Genomic DNA, 26135 nt, shown 5'->3' on the forward strand with positions numbered 1-26135 from the left:
GTAACAATGACAGAAATATAAACAGGTAATCACAGAATGATCATTAACTGAATATCTTTTCACTGTAAACAGCATAACACTGAGGGTTTATGAGAAGAAAATCTAATTATAACTTTAAAGCTAAGATCTGTAATTCTCTGAAGATGTTGATCTCTGTGTTTATATATAAAGCATATGGGGTTCTGTGGCTGCTTGTTGGTGGCAACTGGGTGGAGCAGTTGATGGTCACGGGGTGGACAGAGCGGAGTGATGGAGAGCAAGCACATATCCAATTTTCCATTATGTCTGTACGAATAGCCGGAGATAGATTGGTGAGTATGAGCAGTGAAGTCTGTAAGAAGCCCAGTATTTTTCCTCCCTGTTGGAGTCTGACTTATTTTCTGTCTCTCACAGTCTTGCTTTGCACCGTCTGCCTTTTTTAGATGTCTCTCGCTGATCATAAAGTTCAGAAGTTCATACAAAAGGGGAGATGCATAGGAAAAAGCACAGAGACATGGTCGAGTAATGCCAAGACTGTAATGAAAGCCAGCCTCATTCTTCACACACTGTTACATCATCCACACACTCCAACAACAAAGCCAAGTCAAAGTGTTTCTCACACACTGATGAACTCTGCTGACTGGAAGGATTCCAGTGTTGATGAATAAATTATAAATGGAAACATTAAAGCACAAAAATGACCTTGTAAAAATAAATATGTGATTTTCAGTCTTCCCGTGGCAAAGATATTGGCATTATCTTCTGCTATACTAGTCTTTCTCTTTTCAGGGAAGTTTTTTCCACAAGATTTTACGATTTACTGACAAAAAACCCTGTAAAGGGATTGAGGTCAGGTCTTTGTGGGGGTCACTCAACTCCTTCCACACCAAAGTGGGTGGTTAAATATGTAATGTGGTCTTGCACATTTGCAAGACCATGATGTCTGCACCAAACCAAATGACTGTACCGCCCCCTGCTGGTGGGTGGAACATATTTTAAAAAACAAAATTTTTTTGTGAATAGAAAATAAATGCAAACGCTTGTGTTTGCACCTAGTAAACATACATACTAGACTAATAGCGTTAACATATTGTATTTGTTTTTTCAGTCATCCTACATCATTCTAGGGTATCTAAAGTTCAGTCTGATTATCTCTAGAGCCACTCCTAATGCCTATAACCACTGGGACCACTTTGGACTTTACCTTCCACATCTGCTCCAGTTGGTACTTCTCTATTATCTCATGCTCCTTCTTCCCGATGTTGCTGATAGATTGCCACATCTATCACAGTTGTGGTCTTCTGCTCCTTGTCAACCATCACTGTGTCTGGTTGGTTGACCAGTAGCCGTTTGTCTTTTTTTAACTGGAAGTCCCACAGGACCTTAGCCCTGTTGTTCTCAACTACCTTTGGGGGTGTCTCCCATCAGGATTTGGGGACTTCTGGTCCATATGGGGCAGACATGTTCCTGTACACTATCCCGGCCACTTGGTTGTGCCTCTCAGTGTTCATGGTTCTTACATTCTGCTACTTTATACAGGATAGTCTTCAGGGCACCTTTGCACAGTCTGCAGCTTGGGTCCGGCCAGAACTGGCAGATTTTTGACTCGATGGATCTTTCTTCTGAGGCCTGTTCTTGTGCTGCCATGATCAGAGCCTCTCTGCTCTACTTTAAGCCACTGGTACCTACTTCCTTAATCTGTCAATGGTACATCCCATGCAGGACTTGGTCATCTTTGACAATTCCTCCTCCTTTACTTCATCACCATCTGTCTTCAGCTGCCTCAGGCTTTCTTGGAGTAGCTCATCTCAGGTGGATGTTTCTGATGTATTTATGGATGCTGACACTTTCTAATCATCTCCTTCCCTCTTTCTTTATTGCCTCAGGCTGGACTTTAGAGGGAGACCTCTCTGTGTTGTGAAATGCTTTTGTGTCTTTACATAAGTGGCATCCATCTCCTCTGGTGGTCAGATTCCAACTGAGTATCTGATGAATGATGGCTTGGATTCTCCTGTCTTACCTTTTCAAGGTATTTGGCTGTGGCTAACCTTTGTGCATCTTTATCATTGCTTCCATTGGCCTTTGGGATACCCATTTACTTGTAAATGTCCTGTATATCTGCTATCCTCCCTTCTGGTAGCTCCACCCATTCAGTCTGGATCACCTCTCCTCTCTTTACAACCCTTCGACCACATTTATCCAGTCCAAATTAAATCCTGATGTTCTCGTTGTAGATCCTCGTTAGATAGATCAGTGAGTTAATGTTTCGGTCACTCCTGGGATGCAACGTGATGTCATCCATTTGCAGGTAGTAGCTCACGGTCACTCCACTCCTGAATCTATAACTGGATCCACTCTCAGTGATGAGCTGGCTTATGTGGTTGAGGCCTATGCAGAACAGCAGTAGGGGCATTGGAGCTGGTCTCCAGTGTTGTCTTCCACAGTCCCATTAAGTTCTGAATAAATGTTATTAGTGTACTATTAGCCTTTACAAGTATCCATATGTGGGGCACTGAGTCGTAGGCTTTCTAGCAGTCAGTTCAGACACCACTCAAGTGTATTGCAGCAACTCATGTGATTAGCTGATTGTGTACATGCCTAGACATGGGCATTTTGATCTCATGATCAAAATGGGAAAGAAACGTGATTTTACTGATTTGAGTTTACAGGAAATCAACTTTTTTTTACATTACATTACATTTTTTACAACTCTGAATTTACAAAGCAGATGGGCTACAGCAGCAAAACTGAGGCTACAATTTGCACAGGCTCAAAAAAAAAAACAACTGGACAAATGTTACCTGGTCTGATGAATATTGATTAACATGAAAGTATGTTGGAAAGGTACATGTACATTCTGCATTGTACCGATAATTCAGTGGTAGTTTAATGGGGTGAACGATATTTTTTTTATGTATTATTTAAATGCCACAGCAGATCTTAGTTGCTGCTAACCATTTCCGTGCCTTTATGACCACACTGAACTCATTTTCTGATAGCAGCATAACACATGATGTGTGACAGAGCTCAGATCATCTCAAACTGGTTTCCTTAACATGGCATTGAGTTTACTGTACTCAAATGGCCTCCACAGTCATCAGATCTCAATCCAACAGAACACATTTGTGATGTGGTGGAGCAACAGATTCACAGAGTTGACAAATTTGCAGCAACTGTGATGCTGTCATGGTAATGGATCAAAAGAGTCAGTGAAGAATGCTTCCAGTAGCTTTTTGAATGTATGCTATGAAGAATTAAGACATTTTTGAAGACAAAAAAAGACTCCAACCCAGTAGTATCAAGGCATAACTAATAAAAAGTGTCTGGTGAGTTTATATTTTTTAAATCCTGGTCTCATCACCCATAAATCCAGAAACCCAGACGTTGCATGATAACTCTCAATCTGGATGTGAGATACGGGAGATATCTAACACTAAAAGAACTAAAGTAAAAAACAAACAAACAACAAAAAAAAACATTATACACTACAGTTTTTTCCCATGGGGGTTTGTTTGCTTTTGTCACCACTGCATGGTCTTAGATCTGGTCAGTTTCCTGGTCAGAGCGTGACGAACAGTCAACATGTAGGAGCGACGGTCAGGCAGAGGGCGCTGCTGATCCAACACCAACCTGTGGCACACACACACATACACACACAATCAAACAGCACATGAAAAAGAATCATAAAATCCTCTGGGCTCTAATAGTACACCCAAGAGAGATTTCCAATTATTGTTTTTGCTTTCCAGTATCGTTCAGGAACTTTCCTATCACCATCTATAAGAAAATCTTTTGTACTACCTTTGTTTATTGCAGTATGACAGGGCGCAGTCCATCAAAAGCAGCACTGACTGTTGTTTTGAGTATATTTAATTAATAAAAATGTTGCATTCATAGTAGAAACACTGAAAACACGCTTAAAATCTGACTAGCATGGATATCACATGTCTGACAAAACACAGAAGAAACAAACCTGATGAGCTGAAGCACTGCTGCTTCCACTGCTAGGACTGCTTCAGCCACAGACAACTCTCTGAAACCACACCTAAACACACAGAACGAAATCAATGGCTCATTTAGTTAGCATGCAAGGAAATAGTTTTTACTTACTTTATTTAGCACTCAGACTTTGTAGGCACCATATAGTGGAATTCAGGCTGAGCAGAATTGATGTCCAATACATACACTACTATACATAAATATTTAATTCTGTAACAAAAATGTGAAATTCATTAATAAAATATTGACCATGTAGTCAAAAAAAGCTTGTTTCCATATAATTTATAGTAGACTACATGCTTTGTGCCTCACCATCCCTCCATGTGTACATTATACATGCAGTCAGAGGGAGTAACAGCAGAAGCTCCAGCTCAGAGCACAGCATGAATCAGTGACAGCAAATATGGCATGGATTAAGTCAGAAACAGCATAAAATGAGGTACTGGGGTTGCAAAGTGGTTTGCAGATGGACAGCAAAGACGGGCAGGCTAAAACAGCTTCAGCTGGGATTTGCCAGCTGGTTGTGTACAAGAGTATCAGCTTACGATTACAGCCCAGCTTGACTGAACTAACATTATTCTTAATCAATGACAAAGTTATTTCATTATCAAGTATAACAAAGACAAGAAAAGCATTGTACAGTATTACCATGCACATATGAAAACATGAGCACTCAAACCTTAAATCCTTGGCTAGTCTCTGTCCTTCGTCTGTTGTCACCTGCCTGCCGATTTCCAAATCTGCCTTATTGGCTACCAGCACCGCGGGAACCACTGACACACAGACACACAAAGTGAAGTGACAATAAACCATCATGATGACCCTATGGCATGCAGTTTGGAGTCATTCTGTCAGCACACTACTAACAGAAGACAGGGTGGCACAACCAAACATGGAATCTACGTCCACTCAATCTGTGAATATGTGGGTGTGTTTATGTGTGTATGTAAAGGTGAAAATAGACACATATCAAAGAGAGACAGAACAGAGGCCTGATGTTTGTGTGAAGAACAGACTGTTAGTTCAGTTTTCAGCAGCCGTTTTCTCATACAGATCAAAATATCTCCCCACCCAGATTCTGCTTGGTTTGGTCAATGAGCGTCTTGAGTTGTGGGACCTCCAGGAAGCTGAAGCGCTGTGTGATGGAGTACAGCAGCAGAAAACCATCAGCCCAGCGAATGGAAGACTCCAGAGAAGCTACAGAGCTCTCCTAGAGGAGAATATATCATCAAAAAGTTTTCAGATTTATTCATAAACAATAGACATAGCTGGATATGTGTTAACAGGCTAACACTGTCACACTAACATCTACTTCAACATCACTATCTCACATGACAAGCTTGTCTTCGGACAGGGTAAAACATTGGGTTACTTAACGTAATCCCTGGTTCTTTGATAACAGAGTGAGGTGTTTCACTACGCTAAGGCGATTCCCATAGTGAAACGAAGTTAGAAAAAGAACCTAGAAACGTCTTGCTATGGGGTGGCCAATACAATACTGGACTCCCTAGCTAATATTTCTTTATTTTTTAAAAATTCTGTGTATAGTATTAATAACAAGAAAACACAATGAAAGGCACAGTCCAATGAGAACAACAAAAGGTGTAAGTACAATCCCTGAAGATTCTTAGACTTCATATACAACAATATGAAAGGCTGCTCCAACGGAACTTATTGTTTCCGGAGGAAAACACGAACACAGTGTACAGTTGAGTATTAATAGCTTACTTACAAATGGGCTCGTCAGGCACTCTTCTTGGCTGCAGTGGTTATTATTATATTTACATGCTTCCAGCTCCCGTTTTTGCTCCGTGACAGCTCGGACTTTTCCTTTCTCTCCCTCCCTCGCTCACAGACACATAACGTGTATGGTAGTCCATTCTCCCTGCAGCACGGACTACACTGCGCATCAGGCTACATTCTTTAGAGCTATGCCTGTAGCATTCTGCCTTTTAGCTTAGCACAACAACAACAACAAAAAAGCGCTCTCTCACCCAGGAAACAGGCAGAGAGAGAGCGCGTCACCCTGTAACCATGGCAACCGTAACACTGCCGCCTGGAACAACAAAACGTAGCTGTCAAACAAACCCAAACAGTCCTGACCCGCGACAATATGAAACAAGGAAGTACCGCCGTGTATTCCATTTATTTCACCAAAGTAACTGTATTCTGAATACCACCTTTTTAAACGGTAACTGTAACGGAATACAGTTACTCATATTTTGTATTCTGAATACGTAACGGCGGTACATGTATTCCGTTACTCCCCAACACTGTTTATATACTATGAACATATTATACATACTATATCAGAACAGGAGGCGGTAGAAGTTGAACACTTATCGAGCCCTACTCCTTTGATCTTTGGAAAGTTAATTAGTATTCTGTGTCCTACCAACACTTAGTCCATGGTGATGGAATTTAACTTATATGATGTCTTTTTAACTTTCAGCTAGTATTCAAAGCACTTTTACACTCCAAGCTGCATCCACAGGTATTTTTATTTTATCACTCATGCACACCCACAAAGAGGATCTTCAGTATCTTTCCCAAGCACAACATACAGATGCAGGAGCTGGAAACTGAACTACCTACTGGTAGAATTAGGAAACAAGCAAGAAGTGTAATGGGTGTAACAACTGAAACAAATGGCATTACTTGTCCAACTACACTGCAGACTGTGGAGGACCATGAGTGACAAAATGAATGAACTAAACACAACATTAAATAATTAATTTAACATTGAGTAAATTAATTAAAATAGGAAATAAATAAAACATTTTTCTGAAGTTTTAAAAGAAATGAATTGCTATTTAATTAATTAATTACATATTTATAAAATAATTTCAATTTTAATTACTTAATGACACAGTCAATTAATTCTTTAATGATGCAATTAGTTAATCTATTTTGGCACTTGTGACCCTCCATACAAAAACTTGCTTGCAAATTATTTAAAAACAGCAACAACAAACCCCCCTCTAAAGTTGACTTTTACTTGGCAGAACAAAAAACATTTGAAAATTTTGCAAAATAAATGCTTTGATTTGAAAAACATAACAAATAATTTGGACACAGCAAAAGTGTAGCCTTTTAAAAAGCTACAAATAAAAGCCAATATTTACCTTCCAAGTTAAGTCCAGAATCTCCAGATCGACAGCTTCCTGATCCACCACCCGGCTGCATTTGTAGGTCACCTCTGAAGAACACACACACAGAGACACACACAGAGAACTGTGTCACTTTCAAAAATCCTGCCAGTGAAGAACTCAGGTAAGTTATGTAATGTTTACTGTCAGCAATGCGAAAATATTTACCCAAGTCTTACCCTTTTTATGGTCGTATTCACCAATAAATCGCTTGGTTATGAAACGAACACACAGCGCTGGAGACACAAAACAGACACAGTGGCTGAAGGCGAGAAGCATATTTCTAACACATTCTGCACAGTCGCACACACACAACGTTCCTTTTAGCCATTTGAATCTGATCTAAAGCATCCCGTGCTCACGTCATGCCTCCTTATGTGAGTGTTGCCTTCAGAAGGACCCTCTTAGTGACTTTATTTAAATAAATGCATAAGTGCTTCCTTTGTGTTTGGGTGGAAAGAGCCCAAAAGGCTCGTGTCTGTTTGACTTTCATGTCTGCTATTTAAGGCCTTGCTGTATTTTAGCAGGATGCATTAAAAGGTTAAACACGCTTGTTTAAACCAACACTTGAGCCTTTACACCTGGAAAAACACTGAGTTTACTTTCAGGCATGCTGCCCACCACTGTCACAATCAAATCCCAGCATGCAGACTTTGTTGACATTGTGCATAGATGTTTTGTTGCCTGAAATTTACTCTGGTCCTTGTAATATGAAGGAAATTAATGGAATTTGATGTGTGAGCCTTTAAACCACTGACAAAGTACTGACAGCTAAATTTGGCATTGCTATTTTTGTAGTTTGCTATTCGCATTAGTCATTATACTGTAAGAATGTATGATAATTTTTTACTCATCACACGTCTTATGTTTCCTCAGTTATTTACGTAGGAATATGTGTAATATTAAAGCGTTATGGGTGTGTTGTAATGTCTCTATAACTGTGCCATGAATCTGTCTTCTCAGTGCATGAAAGCAGCTGAGCTCATAGTCGAGAACACAAACATTTGAAATGAAAAGCAACAAGTTTGTCTATTACACTCAACTGAAGACGAGCTATTTTTAGAGCTGGACAAAAGTAGCAGACCTGTATGACATTCAAAACATAGCAGTGGAGGTGATGGACATACATGTCAGTGCTATGAAAGATAAACACTCTAGGTTTTCCATTTTTAGCAAAAACCTTTAAACCGTAGCTCACAGTTAACCCTAAACTTAACCTCTTTCATGCACTGATGAGATGTTATCTGATTCAGAACTTACAAAGCACGTCCCCCTCTCTGCGTGCCTGTGGGTTTCAGCTGCTTTGTGCTTTGTCTCCAGCTTACCTGTTTTCCCAGTGTTCTGAGCTCCCAGAATGAGAAGTTTAACTGGAACCATTTTCCTGTTGTAGCCAAAATTAGTCCAGCGTGTGCCCTGCTGTTTGTCCCCGATTGATGCCCTGCAGGGAAGAGCACAGGATGCTGAGCCAGCTTTGGGAGACAAAACAAAAGTAAATGTCAAAATAATAAAAACTGCACACAGTCTCAAAGAACTGAGAAAGAGCATGGACAATGAAGCTAGAAACTGAATAGAAAACTTACTACTGCAATAGTACTGACCATAAAGTGAAAATAAACTCCAGATATGGGGAGTAGTAAAAAAAAAAATAAATGAACTCGCTGCTTGGTCTTAGACACTGAGCAGACAGAGAGTGGAGAGATGAGACTGTCTCCTCTTCTCTCCTGTGTCCCCCCCCCCTCTCTCTCTCTTAGGGAACTGCATATGACAGGAGCCATTTGTCTGTGGGAATGGCATCCAACTCCGAGCGCAAATCCTATTTTGGATCCATTGAGAACAAACACACAGGCACTCCTTTAACTACTTAATCACATCAAAAGCTCGCCTCGATCTACAGAAGTTCTTTGACACCAGATATTGACCCAGAGTCCAGAATGATCTCAAGCCTCACTATAATAACTTTGAGACCCAGGTGAGTGCCTCTGAGTGCACATACTTCAATTTCAGAATGTCAAGTGGGCCGAGAGCGTATTTTGGAGCTCAAGTGTTTCTTAGAGTTTATTTTTCTGTCTGTTTTAGAATGAATATTAAAAAACTTTTAAACAGCTACATTTCAGACGGAAGATGTGAAACCCATCGTGCTTTTCTTTACCTTCTGCCATGCAGATATACTGCTTCAATGCTGGATGCTCATATAAAACATGAAGTCACTCTGTGAGTCAAAAGCTCAGGCTTCACATATTGTTTTGTGCACTTGGATCTACATGCCATAGAGATAGGACGTCCTTATATGGTCATCTCAGTCACAGCACCTGCAGTCTCTCCCGTCCTTTCAGAAGAAAGGAAGGGAGAGGAGCTAAAACTTGTTTCCAACAGTGGATCAAGTGAGGAGCCGCACTGTAGCTCAGTGTAAGTAAAGATTATTTTAAACTCGGAACATGCAGAGCTCCTACAGGAGTCCAAATTCTGACTTATTACTTCATTTCTAGAGTCTAGTAATATAATACATATTTTAAAAAGCATACATTGCAAAAATAAAGGGAAGAATATGAGGACTTGTTTGATTTTAAAGCATTTGGAAGGCGTCATAAGTGATATCATTTGAATGTTATTAAAATAATGCAACGGAGAAAAAAAAACACCTTAAAACTGGAGTAAAGACATTTTTAGGATTTTATTTATATTTTGTATGTTTCTCAGATTTATTCCACAAAGCTGGTTCTCAGCAGCGAAAACGATTCAACAGTATACACAAGCATTGAGGGCGACTTCAACTTATGGAGCAACACAAAGTTCAGAGATGTGTGTTGCTTCAGAGGAAAAAGGCAGAGCTGTCGTCATATCAAGTGTTCAGCAAACAGATGGCTCGTCGACGGCGGCGGCTCCTTCTGTGACGGCTTTGACGCACTTCGCCATTGTTTGGGAAGCCCTGCTGATGGAGTCTGAAGACAGAAAGAAGCAGCACAGATTATGATACATATTTGCTTGTACATTATTTTGAAAAAAACAAAAAACAGCTATTATATATACTAAAAAAATAAGTAAACAAACGTACCTGTCATGTAGAAGTCCTTTACTGTAAGCTGAGGCGGCACCAGAGGAGCTGCTAAGAGCTCCTGGTTCACTGTCTAAGAGGAACAGAGTGAGGAGATAAACAGCTGAATAAAGATGTCAGGTAAATCAGAGGCAGACCAACTAACTGTGAGTGTTTCTGTACCATAGCGAGCTCATTGGCTTGTTTAAAGTAGTTCGCCTCCTCTACATCGTCGTAACGGACCAGGTTAGGAGAGACTTCGGCTAGCCTGGATCGGATCTCATCTAAGGAGTCGTAGGGCAGCGTTACACCCGTCAGCTGTAAACGCACAGAGACGTTAAGATGACTGGTTTCGTGTTAATATTGAACATCAGTACGGAATACTCAAAACAATTCCTGCTTACTTCAGACAAAGCTCTGATGATCTTCCAGTCCTCTCTGGCGACTCCAGGAGCAGTGACGGCTATCTTGGTGTGCTGGCTCCTGCCTTCAGTGTTGACATAAGTGCTGTTTTTCTCCGTGTATGCAGCACTGGGTAGGATGATGTCTGCCATTGGTGCTCCTACGTCACCGTGATGACCTGAAGGGGTTGCAAATTGATGTTCATTCACGTCCCCAGATTAGCAGCATTTGGTTTGTAAAATCTCTGTGTGTGTGTGTGTGTGTGTATACCCTGGTAGATGATGAGGCTGTCTTTGGGCAGGTCAGCTCTGCTGATGCAGCCCGCATCAGCTCCCAGCAGGAAAAGCACTTTAGGTGGATTCTTCCTGATGGCATCCACTCCGGCCTTGTAGCCTAGATCGAGGGCAGCCACTTGACTCGCCACCCTGCTCTCACACACACACAGACACACACACACACAGTATGAGCATCTACTGTATCTCATTGCATTAGGGTTACTTGAAATCAGCTGCTTAGCTGTACCTGTGCAGGACGTTAAGGACTTTCCAGCCGTCCTCCACTCCGCTGCTGGCTCGGGCGTTCTGAGCAATGGTGGAGACGGCGCTCAAAATTGCAACTCCATCTTCTCTTTGCAGAGCGCCGCTGCCCACAACCACAACTGGACGCTTGGCAGCTGAAAGGACCTGCCAGGAGAGAACGGAAAAAAAAGATATTCAGTCTGGAAATGACTGCCCCTGCCTGAGCCTGGTTCTGCTGGAGGTTTCTTCCTGTTAAAAGGGAGTTTTTCCTTCCCACTGTCTTCAAGCGCTCACTCATAGCGGGCAATCTGATTGTTGGAGTTCATTCTCTATATATTCAAGCGTTTAAGGCCATTTACCATTTTGAATCTCACTGGACGATGTGTGTGTCCATTACCTTGCAGAAAGCATGTGTGCCATTGGCCAGCTGCTTCAGGACTGAAGTGTCTTCTCCTAGGTGATCGTACGTGTAACTCAGGTCAACCTTGTGGCCCACCATGGCAACTTGCAGCTCATTATGGAGCCAGCTGACAGAGTGAGACGATAACAATTACCAAACTTTTTAAAAAAACAAACAACTTAAATAACAAACCATTAACTGCGATATGTGTTTACCTCTTGCGGATTCTGGCATTGAACAGCGGGGCTTCATAGCGAGGGTTTGTTCCCACGAGCAGCAGCAGGTCACAGTCCTCAATGCCAGCAATGCGAGAGTTTAGCAGGTAGTTGGAACGCAGGTCAGTTCTGCAGAAAGCAAAAAAAAAATGTAAAAAATAACACTGTCAGCTAATAAAGCCATGTATTTTAGCACCTAAGGGATGATGGGAGGCTCTTCCTTACCCTGCACCTGCCATGGGGAACAGCTCCTCAGTGCACAGGTTTTCTGAGTTGAGTCTGTTGAGGAGATCTTTGAGGGCGACCAGAGCTTCAGCGTCCGCCATCCCTCCCACTATGGCTGCCACCTCACTCCCCTGCACGCTCTGCAGCTGCACAAACAAACATTTACGCATGACGATGGCCCCAAACTTCCTGACTACAAACAACAACAAACCTTAAAGTTTCCCAGAATTTATTTATGATTAATTTAATTACCAAGCAAGAGCCAATAAAGAAGCAAAAGCACTTACTGCTCCAGCAACACGAGTGAGAGCGTCCTCCCAGGTGGTCGGGGTCAGCTGACCTGATTCATCCTTCACCATTGGTTGCATCAGCCTCTGCCTCTTCAACCCATCATATGCAAACCTGCAGATACAGTTTAGTTCAGATACAGTGGAATACATATATATATTTAAAAAAAAACCCAAACCCAACTGTTTTAAAGATGATTATAAAGTGTGAGACTTTATTTTCAGTTCTGTATTACCTGGTCTTATCAGAAATCCATTCCTCATTGATGTCATCGTGGAGCCTGGGCAGTATCCTCATCACCTCGCCTCCGCGTGTGCTCACAACAATATTGCTACCGACAGCGTCCAACACATCGATTGACTCGGTTTTCCTGCAAAGACGGCGGAACAACATGACGTAAAACTGCTCCGGGAAGTTCAAGAGAACTCGTGTTAAATAAATACAATCGAGCATCAGACCCTTTCCTACCTAGTCTCCCACGGTCTTGCAGTGAAGGCGTAGGGCTTGGAGGTGAGCGCCCCCACAGGACAGACATCGATAACGTTGCCCGACAGCTCCGACATGAACATCTTCTCCACGTACGTCCCGATCTGCAAGTCGTTGCCTCTTCCTGTCGTTCCCAGGTCTTCAACACCGGCAATCTCGCTGGCAAAACTACAAACACACGCAGGCAGGGCAAGCTGTTTGAATATCCACCTCCATCCAAATGTTACAGGTCCATCAAAGCATGAACTGGTTTTAATCACTGTACATCAAATCTTTCAACACTGCTTTTAGTTATTTATTCACCCTTTATTACAGAAGTGCAATATTTTATTTAATTACTGTGACCTTTCCCTCTTGAAGCACACATTGATGTCTAGCACTGTGCATGTATGTGTGCGTTTTAGATGAATAAGTGTGTTATCTGTCTTTATTATGTCCTTATGTTCGGTTTCTAGGTAGTTTAAAACACAATTATAAAGGAATTGTGGACCTTCCATGAATGTAACGTGTCTTTTGCCACATTACATCGCTGTTAATGCCACATTATTACATTATTCGTGACTGACGCGTACATGACACTCACCGGACGCAGCGCGTGCACTGGATGCAGCGGGTCATGATGGTTTTAATGAGAGGCCCCATGTTTTTGTCCTCCACTGCTCTCTTTCCTTCTGAGAAGCGGCTGCGGTCTGAACCGAACTGCATGGACTGATCCTGAGAAAAGAGGAGAAAAAGACAGGAAAAAAGCTGATCCTTTGATCTAAATGCGCTCATGAGAATAACTTCAATTACACTTCTGCAAGGTTACCTGCAGGTCACACTCTCCTCCCTGATCACAAATAGGGCAGTCCAGTGGGTGGTTGGCCAACAGGAACTCCATTACTCCCTCTCTGATGAGACACAAACACATGAATACACGCCTTTAGTTTTCCTTAGTTTGACTTGATGTTTTCAAAGTGTGCCCAAAGTTTGAATAACATTAAGCTAGAACCAGAGACCGCTACAGTTTTTACCTGGCTTTTCGTGTTTTCTCTGAGTTGGTGAGGATGTTCCAGCCTTTCATGACGGGCATGGCGCAGGCTGCTACTGGCTGAGGGCACATGACACAGCACGCATACATTACAAATAAATTACTAATCATTTATGCTGAGATTGGTCCCAAAGCATCTTAAACTCAGTCTCAGCTAAAATCCTTTTCATCAAGTATAAACAGGAGCCTGACGTTACCTTTGGTGCTTTCTCAATCTCCACCAGACACATGCGGCAGTTTCCTGCCACAGACAGGCGCTCGTGGTAACAGAACCTGGGGATTTGAACCCCGACCTTCTCACAGGCCTAGCCAGGAAAAGAAACAAGACAGTTTGGTTAATATACGTGATGTGAAATTACAATCCAGGCTTTGGCGAATAGATTGCCAGGTATTTTACGTTTTCTTGCTAATTTTGTGGTCTGCCTTCTTTAGAATTAAAATGTGAAAATGACTAACAGATGAGTCAAAGCTTTGCTAAAATATGCACATTCCTATTGCGCTAATATACCTTTATAAAACAGGAAAGTGACTAAATGTCAGTTGATCTGTCCTTAGTGGTTACTGCCCAGTTGACTGGTGCTTGAAGGAATCATAAATCCAGACTGCGTGGTGTTATTTCACAGTGTTTGAAAACTAGGCCAAAACTTAATCCAGAGATTAGCTAGCTACCTAAAACTGACCCATTTGTTCATCACCCCTATCCTCGCTACTCTACCCTGGCTACCTGTTAGATACAGAATTAGTGTATTTGAGCCCATTTTTGAATATGAAGCTCAGATTCACTTTGATTCACATTGATGCACGAAATTACTGTCATGAAAACACAGATACCACAAAGTACTACACAGCATGAGCTGGCAACACTAGGTGACATCTACAACAGCTTGCAGTAAAATTGTGTACTGAAGCTTTCGTACCTGCAGCACAGTAGTTCCAGGCTCCACCTCCACTGGTTTCCCATCCACAAACACCTCCACCATGTTGCTGGCTGCACGCACTGGGGTACGCACTTGAAGTGCATGCACATAGAAAGAAAAGATCCTACTCAATCAACAGGCACATTTTTATGCCTGTTACATGCATACAGTAGGTGCTATATTTAGAAACTTGCATTAACTGCTATGTAATCTTGACTCTAACTCACAGACCATACCTGGGTTGGAAGAAGCCAGGCTGCCCTTGGCAGCTCCGGCTAGAGCCCGGCCAACAGTCGGCAGTCGCAACATGACTCTGTGAGAGAAAACATATGAGCGCTACTCAATGTGCTAATGCTGAAGTCATCATAATTACTTAAAGTGTACACAAGTGTTTGCAAAGGAGAAAGCCAGCATAAATGCCAGATCTTTACTTTTGTTTTCATAACACAATCACTACAGTGCAGAAAAACGACAATGCACTAAAGGGCTCTGCTGTTGCCACTTTTGTCCCCATCTATATTCTGAAAATGCTGGCGACCAATAAAAGAAACATGCAAAATCATGTCGCTCACAAGGCAAGTTACAGTGTCCTACATCTGTAATACACCTGAGGTCAACAGCAGTGGCGTCATGCACGTAAATAATTAGATATTTGCAGCGATACAAGTTTGTAATACAAGTTTCCTACTTTATTACAAACTGTACAAACTCTCCTCACGAGACTTTCTTTTTCATAGGGTGGACAAATTACTACATAATCACATTTTACACATTAAATATAGGATTTATTACATGGTTGTTATGTTGGATTCAGTAAGTCTAGTTTAGATGACAAACTCCTACTCCTGAGCCACGGTACCCAGTGCTTCTGGGCTTTGCAGCTGTCAACAATAACAAGTGTTATGGCCGTGATTTCAGTGTTCAGCATTTTAACAAAATAATGCAGAGAAATGAAGAATTTACAAATGATATCGAGACAACAAAACATCAAACAGCACAGCACAAAGGCTTTAAATAATACTCTGCTTATGTGGATGTGCTAATGAGCTGCGGGCTAACAGCGACAGCTAAGAGTATTACTCAAGGACACAGAGACGCTGCATGTTCGTAGAGGGTAACTGAAGTTATAAGCTCAAATATTTCCTTTTTCGTTTCCTTCCCTTTAATTACACATATATGTCGATGCGTTCATGTATGCATCACATTTGTTTGGTTCTTACCTTTCGCTATTTGGCCTTCTTGACCAGAACAGCGGTGATCTTAGTTATACCACCAATTGAAACGGCTATGGCGTTAGCGGAAATAGCAGGATATCGTGTTTCCGCTTGAATACGAGGTCACAATTTTCACAATAAAAGTCTTAAATTCGTTCAAATATTTAGCATAAATTGCAGTTTTTATTTACAGTAGCTTCAATGCAACAAAATGTCCCCGACTTAAAAATTTAAAAAAATTAAAGTAAAGTAAATTAAAAATGTAAAATAAAATTTGAAATCTCAATTATTTAAAAAATGACGGTGTTTGAAAAAAAAGAAACTGAACTCGGTTTGTAAATTTCATCTTGTGAATATAAAATGTATTAATAATATGGAACAAAGTAATGATATATTGGTCTGTGTTTTGGGAAAAAACAAAACAAAACAAACAAACAAACGAACAAACAAAAAACCCACTGATAACTACACGGCGTTTTAAATTTCCACACTGGAGACTTTCTCACCGTATGAAAGTTCAAACTTCACCTTTGACTACATTTCCCATATGAGGAAGGGAACGTTACCGGAACTATCTACGTGTGCATTTTCGCGACAGTTCAGGAAGCATCATATGCAAACAGCTACAGAAAACGAGCAGTAGTTTGGGCTTTCTCATGTGAGGGACTACAAGAGAAACAGGTAATTTTGTCTTTAAGTGAGGAATTTCAGTCGTTTACCAAAAAACTAAATAGCTACTGTTCAATTTGCGTTATGGTTATTGCTGGTGAGACTTAACGGGCCGTCTCATCTTATTAAAGTAGCTAGCAACGTGCTAACTGTGTCTGCTAGCAAACAAAGCGACAAGGAGATTAAAACATATCAGTGTTTATGCAGGAAGTCACTATTATTATTTAGTATGTGTCCTATTTAATTGATACGTATGAGATGCCTTTACATAATGTGTAGATGTTTGATCCAACTTAGTGAAAATGCACCAGATAGCTGCTTCTGTGCTGTTCTTTTTAAGCAGTTGTTTTTTTTATTGAAGAAAGCCAAGAATGCTTATCAATCACAACTTGCTGTAGGACATATATAATATTACAGGTTAAGAAGATATAGTGTACAAGTTTGCTTTGCAGGACTGTGCCAAATTTGAAACCCGAATTTACAGCTAAGGTACAGCTTATATATAACTTACACTAGGCTGTAGGGCATCGTGTCTAGGAGTTAAGCTTGATGAACTTCCCTATGGCTGTCCATGGTTTTCCAAAATGGCTTTATTGTGGGTTCCTTATCCATTTTACAATCACGCACCAAATCATTCATACTAAGCATCTAAGCACATTTATATGGCAAATGTATCACACAGAGCATGTCAGGTGTAATAAAAACGAGTGGAAATGCACGTAAATCATCCATCATTGCTCTGGAAGCTTTGCGAGTAGGCATAAAGTGGCACAATACAGTATAGTTATAGGTTCATCTTAATTTTGTCTCAGGTTAGAGTCCTTTTCACTTTTCACTCTTCTCATCTGATTTTCAGCACCATGTTGCCGACCACAAACAGCAACGGTGCCCTGGCTTCCAGGGACGCTGCACGCCACACAGCGGGTGCGAAGCGCTACAAGTACCTGCGGCGGCTGCTTCATTTCAGACAAATGGACTTTGAGTTCGCCCTGTGGCAGATGCTTTACCTGTTTACCTCTCCTCAGAGGGTGTATCGCAACTTTCAGTACAGGAAACAGACTAAAGATCAGTGGGCCAGAGATGATCCTGCTTTCCTGGTCCTGCTCAGCATCTGGCTATGTGGTAAGTCAATACTCATTCCCTAAATAATTAAAGAGCACTGTGGTCAAGGTTTGATGAGGATATTTGTGAATTTTACCTTTAACCTAATCTGTTTGACTACATTTAAACAATCACTTGTCCTGCCAGTGAAACCCCGATGTTGGCTCTCTGCTATGATACCTAAACACTCCCTGTGTTGTTGTACAGTGTCAACAATAGGCTTCGGTCTTGTGTTGGAAATGGGAGTCGTGGAGACGCTGAAGCTGCTGCTCTGGGTCGTCTTTGTTGACTGTATAGGAGTCGGTCTGCTCATATCAACTATAATGTGGTGAGCAGTAGGATTGAATAAATTAATTAGATGTCCTCTTATTTACTCTAATTAAGACGTATTGTTTGTTCTTTACTGCATGCCAAATCTTATGTGTTCTTCTCCAGGGTGGTCACCAACAGGTACCTGCTGAAACAACCCAGCAGAAACTTTGACGTGGAGTGGGGCTACGCGTTTGACGTTCACCTCAATGCTTTCTACCCGCTTTTAGTCATCCTGCACTTCCTGCAACTTTTCTTCATCAACCGTGAGTAGCCTGTAGATCTGTATGAGTTTAATCAGCATGTGTGAAATTAAATCATCTGATTCAAACCAACAAATGTTCTTCAGTGCAGTTAAAATAATATTTAAAGGGCTAAAGAAATGTTTATGATGCTCTTGCTTCACTACATTTCTCTTTTTCATTTCTTATTTCTTTAACTTTGTACCATGGTGGTTGCTAATATTTAGGCTTGATAATTTCTCCATAGATGCATTACAGCACTGATGACTCTTCTTGTGTGTTTTTAGATCTTGTGATGATAAGTTCAGATTGGTTCCTGGGATATTTTGTCGGGAACACTCTATGGTTGATTGCTATTGGTTATTATCTCTACATAACCTTCTTAGGGTACAACGGTAAGTACCCTGCACATCATAATGCACACAACTGGTGTAAATTAAACTGCATGCATTTTTTAAAAATCTGTTTTTGATTTATTGCTGAAAATTCAATTTCATTATATCTTAGTTACATTAGAAATGAAAAAAAAAATCTTATTTTTTTTAATTTATGAATTTTCAGGTTCATTATTTGTTGATTTTCTTAGTCTTAATCTGTGAAAATACCTACTGTTGATTTCTCCAACAATGTGTCACCTTGTTATCACTAAAAAGCTGCTGTAAATTGGTGATTAACGGCAAAAGGTGATCAGAAAAGTAGCATAACATTTTCTACTGTGCATGAAAATTTTTCATAAATTTTTGTAACTTAACAACTATAATTTTGCTATAATTTACAAAGTCCAATCAGCCCTAATTTTCAACATTATTAGTATTTTATGGGCTTAGATGTGCAATAACAAAATGTAATACAGCACTAAACTGTGATCTTGATTTTGCTACCATCTAGTGGCCATTTGGTGACATTGACACAAGTGCAGCAGACTTTAAACTTTGAATTTACACACATCTACAGGTTTTTTCGCTAAAGTAAAGTGAGAAGGGTTTAACTTATTAGAGATTCATTTTCTTTTTGGCTATAAAGCAGCATGATCACCATGGAGCACGTATACCTTGAGAGAAATGTAGTTTGTGTTTCAGTGTGACTGCAGTTTTTGCTGTCATGTCATGTCAGTTTTTGTGGTTCATGTAAAGAGTCTTCTCTTTCAATCCTCACAGCTCTACCCTTCCTGAAGAACACCGTGGTGCTGCTCTACCCCTTTGCTTTGCTCGGCCTCCTCTACATCCTCTCCATATCACTGGGCTGGAACTTCACTCAGGGTCTCTGCACTTTTTACAAGTACAGAGTCATGTAGGACCGGCTTGCCTCTGAGATTGGACACTAGCTGGCTCCAGGCTGACGCAAAATCTGTTTTCAGCTCATCTCTACGTGACAACGACTCCACGTCCAGCTGCTGTCAGACAGGATTTGGCTGAGAGGGACCTCTGGTGGACTCTCAGTAAACTGGTTGATTGATGCCGAGCTGGGTGACACTGCTCAGCTCTCTCTTGATTTTCTGTTTGGCTGTGATGTTGAGTTTCGGCTACAAAGTCAGTAAATGGTGATGTGTTCAGACTGGTGACAGAAAAGACGGGGGGTGGGGATGAGACGCAGCTTTTACTGTTGTTCTTTTGTATGATTTGTAAATATGACTCTGGCAGGTTGTAATATAAACACAGAGGTTTGTTTCTGATGAGTTTGCTTTGTTTCTTTGAGTTTTCTTAAAAAAATAATCAAATCCTGCTTATTGAAGAAGGAAAAAAAGGAAAGTGGAGAAACATGGGATGCAAACTTTTTTAATTTCTTTTCTTTTCTTTTCTTTTCTTTTCTAAAAGTGTACATTCCAAAGCACTTTCAATAAAAGGTTTTAACTTAAGGTGCCTCGGTTTTATGTGCTGGCACAGGTTCAGCACAGTTTAGTTTAAAGCTCCCAGCAGCAACAGCAGCGTTTTGATGTTCTCTGGATTGCTTTTGTAGTAACATGCTTCAGTCTCACGGTGTCGCTGTTGCAGTTGCAATCACAAATGAGAAACTCGCTGAAGCATCGCTGATGCTTTTGCTTTCTGTGTAAATGAAGAGTGACTATTACAAAGGCTGGAAGATCTTAGCAGATGTGTTCAGTGTGTCCCATCAGTTCATACTGTTGATACAAAGCACAAAAGGGTAAAATAGGCATCGTGTTATCCTGTGATGTTCTAAATTAAATGGAAAATTAACATAGTCTTATTAACTTTATGAAAGTTATGTTACCAGTAGGGATAAACAAATAGCCCTGGATGTAGAAAATGTATCTTAAAGTCCATAAAAATGTAATTTTATTTAAGAAAATATATCCAGCCTGCACGCATTAAAGAAATCATTCAACTAATTTCACTAATTATGGGATGTTTGCCTTTCTGTGTGTGCATGTCAGCGCGGCGTCATTCTAAATGCCAGGAGTGAGAAATTGATTTTCCCAAATGCCGCACCAATAAACTGAACTCAGTTCTGCTTAATATTAATTTTAGTTTTTCATAAATGGCTGTTGGTAAGAGCAGATGTTACAATTAGGCAATGGAAAGGTAAAATAGGCATGTTAAAATGTTATCGCTATTTAATCAACATTCCCAGAACAAAAAGTACATATTTTTGCAAAAAAACGGTTAACTTTATACAAAGTGCAACTTCAATTTTGCTTGTAGTTGAATTACTTCATCTGCAGTTTTTTCCCCTTGTAACAGTAACAGAAATGCACACATGAAGGTAGCTCCAAGGAACATCTTCTCAGCATGTCTAACTTTTCAGAAAAGATTTAAAGTCCAGCAGTGATACTGGTGTGAAGTGCTCTGACAGTAACAAAAGTGAATAAATCAGCGGTCTCCAACCCCCGGGCCTCGGACCGGTACCGGTCCGTGAGTCGTTTGGTACCGGGCCGCGAGAGTTGAGGCTCAGGTGTGAAATGTATGGTTTTCAGGGGTTTTATCGGTTTTCAGCGTTATTTTGTTATCGTTTTTATCGTTAACTCGGTTTTCTTGGGTCTTTTCACTTGTGTTATGAATAAATCTTCTTTTTTTCGGTACCGGTACTAGTTTTATTTTGTTGTATTTATCCGCGACACCTTAAAGGCCGGTCCGTGAAAATATCGTCGGGCATAAACCGGTCCGTGGCGCAAAAAAGGTTGGGGACCGCTGGAATAAATCACTTGCTGTCATCCATTTCACTGAGTGCATTGATGCCAGCTTTTCTGTAATCTCAAACTCTTTTGTTATCCCACGCTCTCATCGCTCACTGAGTGACACGCAGTCTGATGACGCCACATTTTTGGATTTCCTTGGATCGCTTGGAACCCTGGCTCAATAGGTGCTAAAAAAGGACTTGGTACCAGGTGCTGCCACCTATTAGAAAAGCCTTAAATTGGTGTTGAGTCGACTCGAGTAGATACTAATGGAAAAGGGCTGTGTGAAGATAGTATTAAATGTAGAATTCAGTGTGTGAATGTAATCAGCACCGTCACTTTAAATATTTAAATATATTTGACGTTTCCTAGGATTTAACCTGATGACCATGAACACCAAAGCCTGCTCTGTACCAGTCCAATATTGTGCATCACTGTAATCTTCACCACAGCTCTGCAAACGAACTAGTTTTGTGTGCACTCAACTGTATCTAACTGCCTGGTACAATATTTCCATGCAGTCTTTGAATAACACAAAATTTTGCATGACGTTTCACAAAAAACACAATTTAATCACATTATGTGTATGAGTTAATTTTCCAGCTTATAAAATTTAATTTTTCTCTCGAATGTACAGTTCTAACCTTTGAAAATTACTTACCATCTTCCTCTGCTGTCTTTCATACACCTTTCTCCATCTCTCAGTGTGCATTTTTTTTTCTCTCACTGGGAAATAAAGTAGCTGTACTTTTATCTAGCAGATAAATTTAATGAGAAACTGTGAAGAGCATTCAGCTTTCAAGTGAAGTCAAGTGGCTTTTTATTGCCATTTCAATCATGTACAGTGGTACAGTACAGAGTAAAATGAAAAAAGGTTCCTCCGAGACCCTGGTGCTGCATATAACATATGACAGACAATCAGCACAGGACTACGTAAAGTGCAATGTGCAAAAATTGCAAAAAACAAGACAAGATAGTGCAACATTAGACATATCAGGATGATACAGACACAAGACAGTGCAATGGAAATGTGCAAAATACTGACAGTTGGTTCAAAAGTATCTTGGTGTCTGAAGGTGTGCATTTGAGATTTTGCAGATAAGTGCTTGGTAGTGACGTGTATGAAGTGAGGGCCCGGATGCTCTGGTATCTCTCTCCAGATGGCAGCAGGGTGAAGAGTGTGTGTAAGGGGTGTGTGGGGTCTTTGCAGATGGAGCGGGTGCTATAAGTGTCCGTGATGGAGGAGAGAGAGGTTCCAATGATCTTCTCAGCTGCTCTCTCTATCCGTTGTAGGTTATTGCAATCCGATACGGTGCAGTTACCATACCAGACAGATATGCAATTGCTCGGGACGCTCTCGATAGTCCCTCCGTAGAACGTGGTGAGAATGGATGGAGGGAGATGGGCTCTTCTCAGCTTCCGCAGGAAGTAGAGATGCCGTTTGACCTTCTTAGTTATGGAGCTGTATTGAGGGATCAGGCCCCTCCTCTGTGGAACCAGCTTCCAGTTTGGATTCAGGAGACTTCCCCTCCCTGAGTCTGCTTCTGCAGGAGGTTTCTCCCTGTTAAAAGAGAGTTTTCCTTCCTACTGTCACCTTCCCTAAATATAATTGTTGGGGTTTTCTCTGTTTTCTTTGTATTGTTGTAGGGTATTTACCTTACAATGTAAAATGCCTTGAGGCAACTTTAGTTGTGATTTGGTGCTAATATATATAATTGAATTGAATTAAAAACTGAGCAAAAACTGTATTCGTCTTTGAGATATTCCATTTATGTATTGCAACTGCTGCTTTATCTAGCCTGGACCTTGACTAGATCATGGGAATGACAACTAAAAGAGGGTCAAAGGGGGTCAGTTAACCTCACAGGATGAGCAGAGATTGTATGCTACAAAACTAAATGCAACAGCTTGAGTTCAGCTAAAGTAAAGGTTCAGCATGTAAACAGACTGTGGGATGACATTATATTGTCATTAGGGACTTAGCAAGTATCTCCAGTAATATGCATACACATCAGAACTAATGGGAATAAGTTCTCATCATCAATTGATAGTATCTGAACACTGTACACTTTATCCCCTGAATTATGCTTCTCATATAAATAGATAAGTGATAAAATCTAAAGTTTATCACTATTTATTCAGCAACACCTTTTAACTTTATATGAAGTGCTGTTTCTACTTTGCTTGTAGTTAATTAATTTGAAAGCAACAATGTAGCATTTTCTTATTTTACAATTCTTTTAGCATTCATTGTCATGGTCATCATCCTGATATCCTGTTGCAATTATGGTGTCAGTGTTAGGATGTTAGGATGAATGGGTTAGGGGTTAGGGTTTGTTTTTAAGGATTTAGGGTTAATGGGTTAGAGGTTAGAGTCTTGAATTGCTTTAGCAATTGCACAATGTGGACATGGCAACTTGGCCTCACAAAACTCCCTGACTGAAATGAGCTATCAATCTCTTTTTCATTTATTGTAATTGTTTATTTGTATATATATGTATATGTATATATATATATATATATAAAATCTGTACTTTTTAAAGAGTCTTCATATGTTTTTTATCATCAAATTTATATTGCAAATGTAAATAAATATACATGTAATGTGGCAGTAGCCCCATTTCATGGCTCTCAGGTGTTTGCATACATTTGGCTCAGATCAGCACAACAATCACCAGGTCTGAACTGCCAGCCATCCAAGAAGTCTACAGACAGCACTGTAGGAGGAAGGCCCAGAGGATCCTCTCTGATCCTGGTCTTGGTCTCATTGTAAAGTGTGGGATCAGATTTATTAATTTAAAAGGTGGCTGAGTGCTGTTTAAGTGAACAGTCTGCTCACTTGAGTTCAATCATTAAACCTTCTAATAACTAAAAACAGAAATATTTATGTAGCTTTAATTTACACATTTCATGCCACAGAGTAAAATCCATGCATAAAAATGAACTTCTCACATAATTTGAGCTTTAAGAAAGTGACATCTGGTTCTTTGACAGTCACTCACTCAAACAGATAAGAAGATTATTTGATACGACATCCCGAGAAACTGAAACTTCAACACAGATATACCAACAGATGAACTGTTGATGTAAAAGTTTGTACTTGTTTGTAAAGTGACATTGCCATTTTGCTTTTAGTTTAATTATTTTATCTGCAGGTTTTTTCTTGTTAATTGACAGAAATCCAGTCCGGTGTGTACTTATATGAGTGCTTCAAAGTTAGGTTCAGGGTCTAAAGTGGAAATGTGAGGCCAGCAGACAGGTGATCATCACATAAAGAGTCGATCTGTATCTGGATTTGTTAAACTTCAACAATGAAAATGTTTGTTCCAATTCTGTGATTGAATTCTGTACATGGAGTTGGCTCTGATTCTGCAGTCACACCCCGATGATGTTAACTATTTTAGTTACAACATCAACAACATAGGTAATTTTTAACACTGACCCACGCAGTGCTGTATAATACAATGCAAAAATACCAGTTTCATTTCCTGGTTCATTTTTTGCTTGGATTTCATATAGATTAGGCTATATTTTAAGATAAGCCAACCAGAATCAAGAAACAAATTAATCATACTTCACTAATATTGAGTAGTTTTTCATAGTATTAGAACTATTTTTCTCATTGCAGTGCATTCATTTGCTGCAAGTAAGAATTCAAAACATAAAAAAACCTGTAATTTAGCATATTTAACTTATTTTTGGGACTTGATATCAAGTACTAAAATTGAGCTTTTTAAAGCTTATTTTAACCCTCTTCAATTCTCAAATGTGTTCTTTTATTTCTGGATTAAAAAAATCTTATTTCAAGATTTCTTATTAAGTAAAATAAACTTGCTGCATGGACAGATAATTTCACTTGTTTTCAGTGCTTTTTGTATCAAATGTAGTATTTGTTTCCTAAATGTAGACTAGCCATTTTTGCAGTGTGCACATCTCCCGTCCGGACGTTTGCTCAAAGTGTTGTATGGAATAAAGAGAATTGTATTGATTAAAGAGATTGTTGATTGAGCATTTAAACACAGAGTGTTGTTCTTCCTTCAGCCCGAAGATCAAAGAATTGGGTTTTTAACAGCATACAAATGAATTTCTTCCATGATATTTTTTTATTCTTACTTTGGAAGATTTGAGTTTTGAGCAAGTGAAGTCTGGGTTCCTGACAGCCACTCACTTATACAGATAAAAAGATGGTCTGATTAGACGTTAAGAGAAACCAAAACTTCAATATACCAACTGATAAGTTGTTCTTTTCTTTAGATGCAGAAAAAGCGTTTGACAGAGTTAACTGGAAATTTCTATTTGCAACTTTACACAAATTTGGTTTTGGATCTTCTTTCATCAACTGGTTAAAAATATTATATAATTCCCCAACAGCTTGTGTCAGAACAAATGACCAGACATCCTCCAGCTTCTGTCTCCTGAGGGGCACCAGGCAGGGATGCCCACTCTCCCCTTCACTGTTTGCAATTTTTATTGAACCACTAGCAGCAGCAATTAGACAGAATTCAGTAATTAAGGGCATAAAATGCAAGAACGTGGAACATAAAATCAGCCTTTATGCGGATGATGTGCTACTCTTTCTCCAAAATTCACAAACCAATATCTCTGGGGTGATTGAATTGATAAACTCTTTTGCAAGAATATCAGATTACTCAATTAACTGGTCAAAATCTACAGTCCTTCCGATTAATTGCTCCTTCCATAATTCCTCTTCTACTCCACTGCAATCGGGAAATATAAAATATTTAGGTATTAATGTTTCTCCCAAGCTTGCAGATCTAACTAAATTAAACTATATCCCACTTTTAAAGAAAGTAGAAGGCGATCTGGC

At 40.1% G+C, this 26135-nt stretch overlaps 3 protein-coding genes across 3 annotated transcripts; 1 reads left to right on the forward strand and 2 right to left on the reverse strand.

Moving 5' to 3' along the window:
* Positions 1-3495: 3495 nt before the first annotated feature.
* On the reverse strand, positions 3496-9286 carry zgc:110699 (uncharacterized protein LOC325371 homolog). The gene is made up of 8 exons (XM_063467586.1): positions 9277-9286; positions 8453-8596; positions 7307-7363; positions 7104-7177; positions 5050-5188; positions 4658-4751; positions 3953-4024; positions 3496-3609 (listed from the first exon to the last, which is right to left on the reverse strand). Exons 1-8 carry the CDS (start codon positions 9284-9286, stop codon positions 3501-3503), a joined length of 699 nt encoding a protein of 232 aa, XP_063323656.1. The 3' UTR covers positions 3496-3500.
* Positions 9287-9779: 493 nt separating this feature from the next.
* LOC134621359 (NADH-ubiquinone oxidoreductase 75 kDa subunit, mitochondrial-like) lies at positions 9780-15956 on the reverse strand. Its single transcript, XM_063467823.1, has 19 exons — positions 15860-15956; positions 14876-14952; positions 14640-14731; positions 13920-14027; positions 13706-13782; positions 13501-13582; positions 13276-13406; positions 12675-12860; positions 12442-12576; positions 12206-12320; positions 11919-12064; positions 11694-11822; positions 11476-11605; positions 11083-11243; positions 10831-10985; positions 10563-10738; positions 10342-10476; positions 10180-10252; positions 9780-10066 (listed from the first exon to the last, which is right to left on the reverse strand). Exons 2-19 carry the CDS (start codon positions 14946-14948, stop codon positions 9975-9977), a joined length of 2196 nt encoding a protein of 731 aa, XP_063323893.1. The 5' UTR covers positions 14949-14952; positions 15860-15956; the 3' UTR covers positions 9780-9974.
* Positions 15957-16438: 482 nt separating this feature from the next.
* Positions 16439-19846, forward strand: unc50 (unc-50 homolog (C. elegans)). The gene is made up of 6 exons (XM_063467861.1): positions 16439-16534; positions 17379-17644; positions 17831-17951; positions 18059-18198; positions 18462-18569; positions 19332-19846. Exons 2-6 carry the CDS (start codon positions 17383-17385, stop codon positions 19466-19468), a joined length of 768 nt encoding a protein of 255 aa, XP_063323931.1. The 5' UTR covers positions 16439-16534; positions 17379-17382; the 3' UTR covers positions 19469-19846.
* The last annotated feature ends 6289 nt before the right edge of the window (positions 19847-26135 follow it).

The sequence above is a fragment of the Pelmatolapia mariae genome, linkage group LG23, assembly GCF_036321145.2.
Source record: "Pelmatolapia mariae isolate MD_Pm_ZW linkage group LG23, Pm_UMD_F_2, whole genome shotgun sequence".
Taxonomy (NCBI): domain Eukaryota; kingdom Metazoa; phylum Chordata; class Actinopteri; order Cichliformes; family Cichlidae; genus Pelmatolapia; species Pelmatolapia mariae.

Excerpts from the sequence above, each read along its gene's own strand:
- LOC134621359 (XM_063467823.1), bottom strand. The coding sequence starts at position 14,948 with ATGTTGCGACTGCCGACTGTTGGCCGGGCTCTAGCCGGAGCTGCCAAG. Across the intron at positions 14,028-14,639 it reads CTGGAACTACTGTGCTGCAG|GCCTGTGAGAAGGTCGGGGT; the intron begins GTACGAAAGCTT and ends TTTCCTGGCTAG. Across the intron at positions 10,739-10,830 it reads CAGCCTCATCATCTACCAGG|GTCATCACGGTGACGTAGGA; the intron begins GTATACACACAC and ends CAACCCCTTCAG.
- zgc:110699 (XM_063467586.1), bottom strand. Across the intron at positions 4,025-4,657 it reads AGACTAGCCAAGGATTTAAG|GTGTGGTTTCAGAGAGTTGT; the intron begins GTTTGAGTGCTC and ends CTGTGTGTTTAG. Across the intron at positions 3,610-3,952 it reads GCAGTGCTTCAGCTCATCAG|GTTGGTGTTGGATCAGCAGC; the intron begins GTTTGTTTCTTC and ends TGTGTGCCACAG.
- unc50 (XM_063467861.1), top strand. The coding sequence starts at position 17,383 with ATGTTGCCGACCACAAACAGCAACGGTGCCCTGGCTTCCAGGGACGCT. Across the intron at positions 17,952-18,058 it reads CTCATATCAACTATAATGTG|GGTGGTCACCAACAGGTACC; the intron begins GTGAGCAGTAGG and ends GTTCTTCTCCAG. Across the intron at positions 18,570-19,331 it reads AACCTTCTTAGGGTACAACG|CTCTACCCTTCCTGAAGAAC; the intron begins GTAAGTACCCTG and ends CAATCCTCACAG.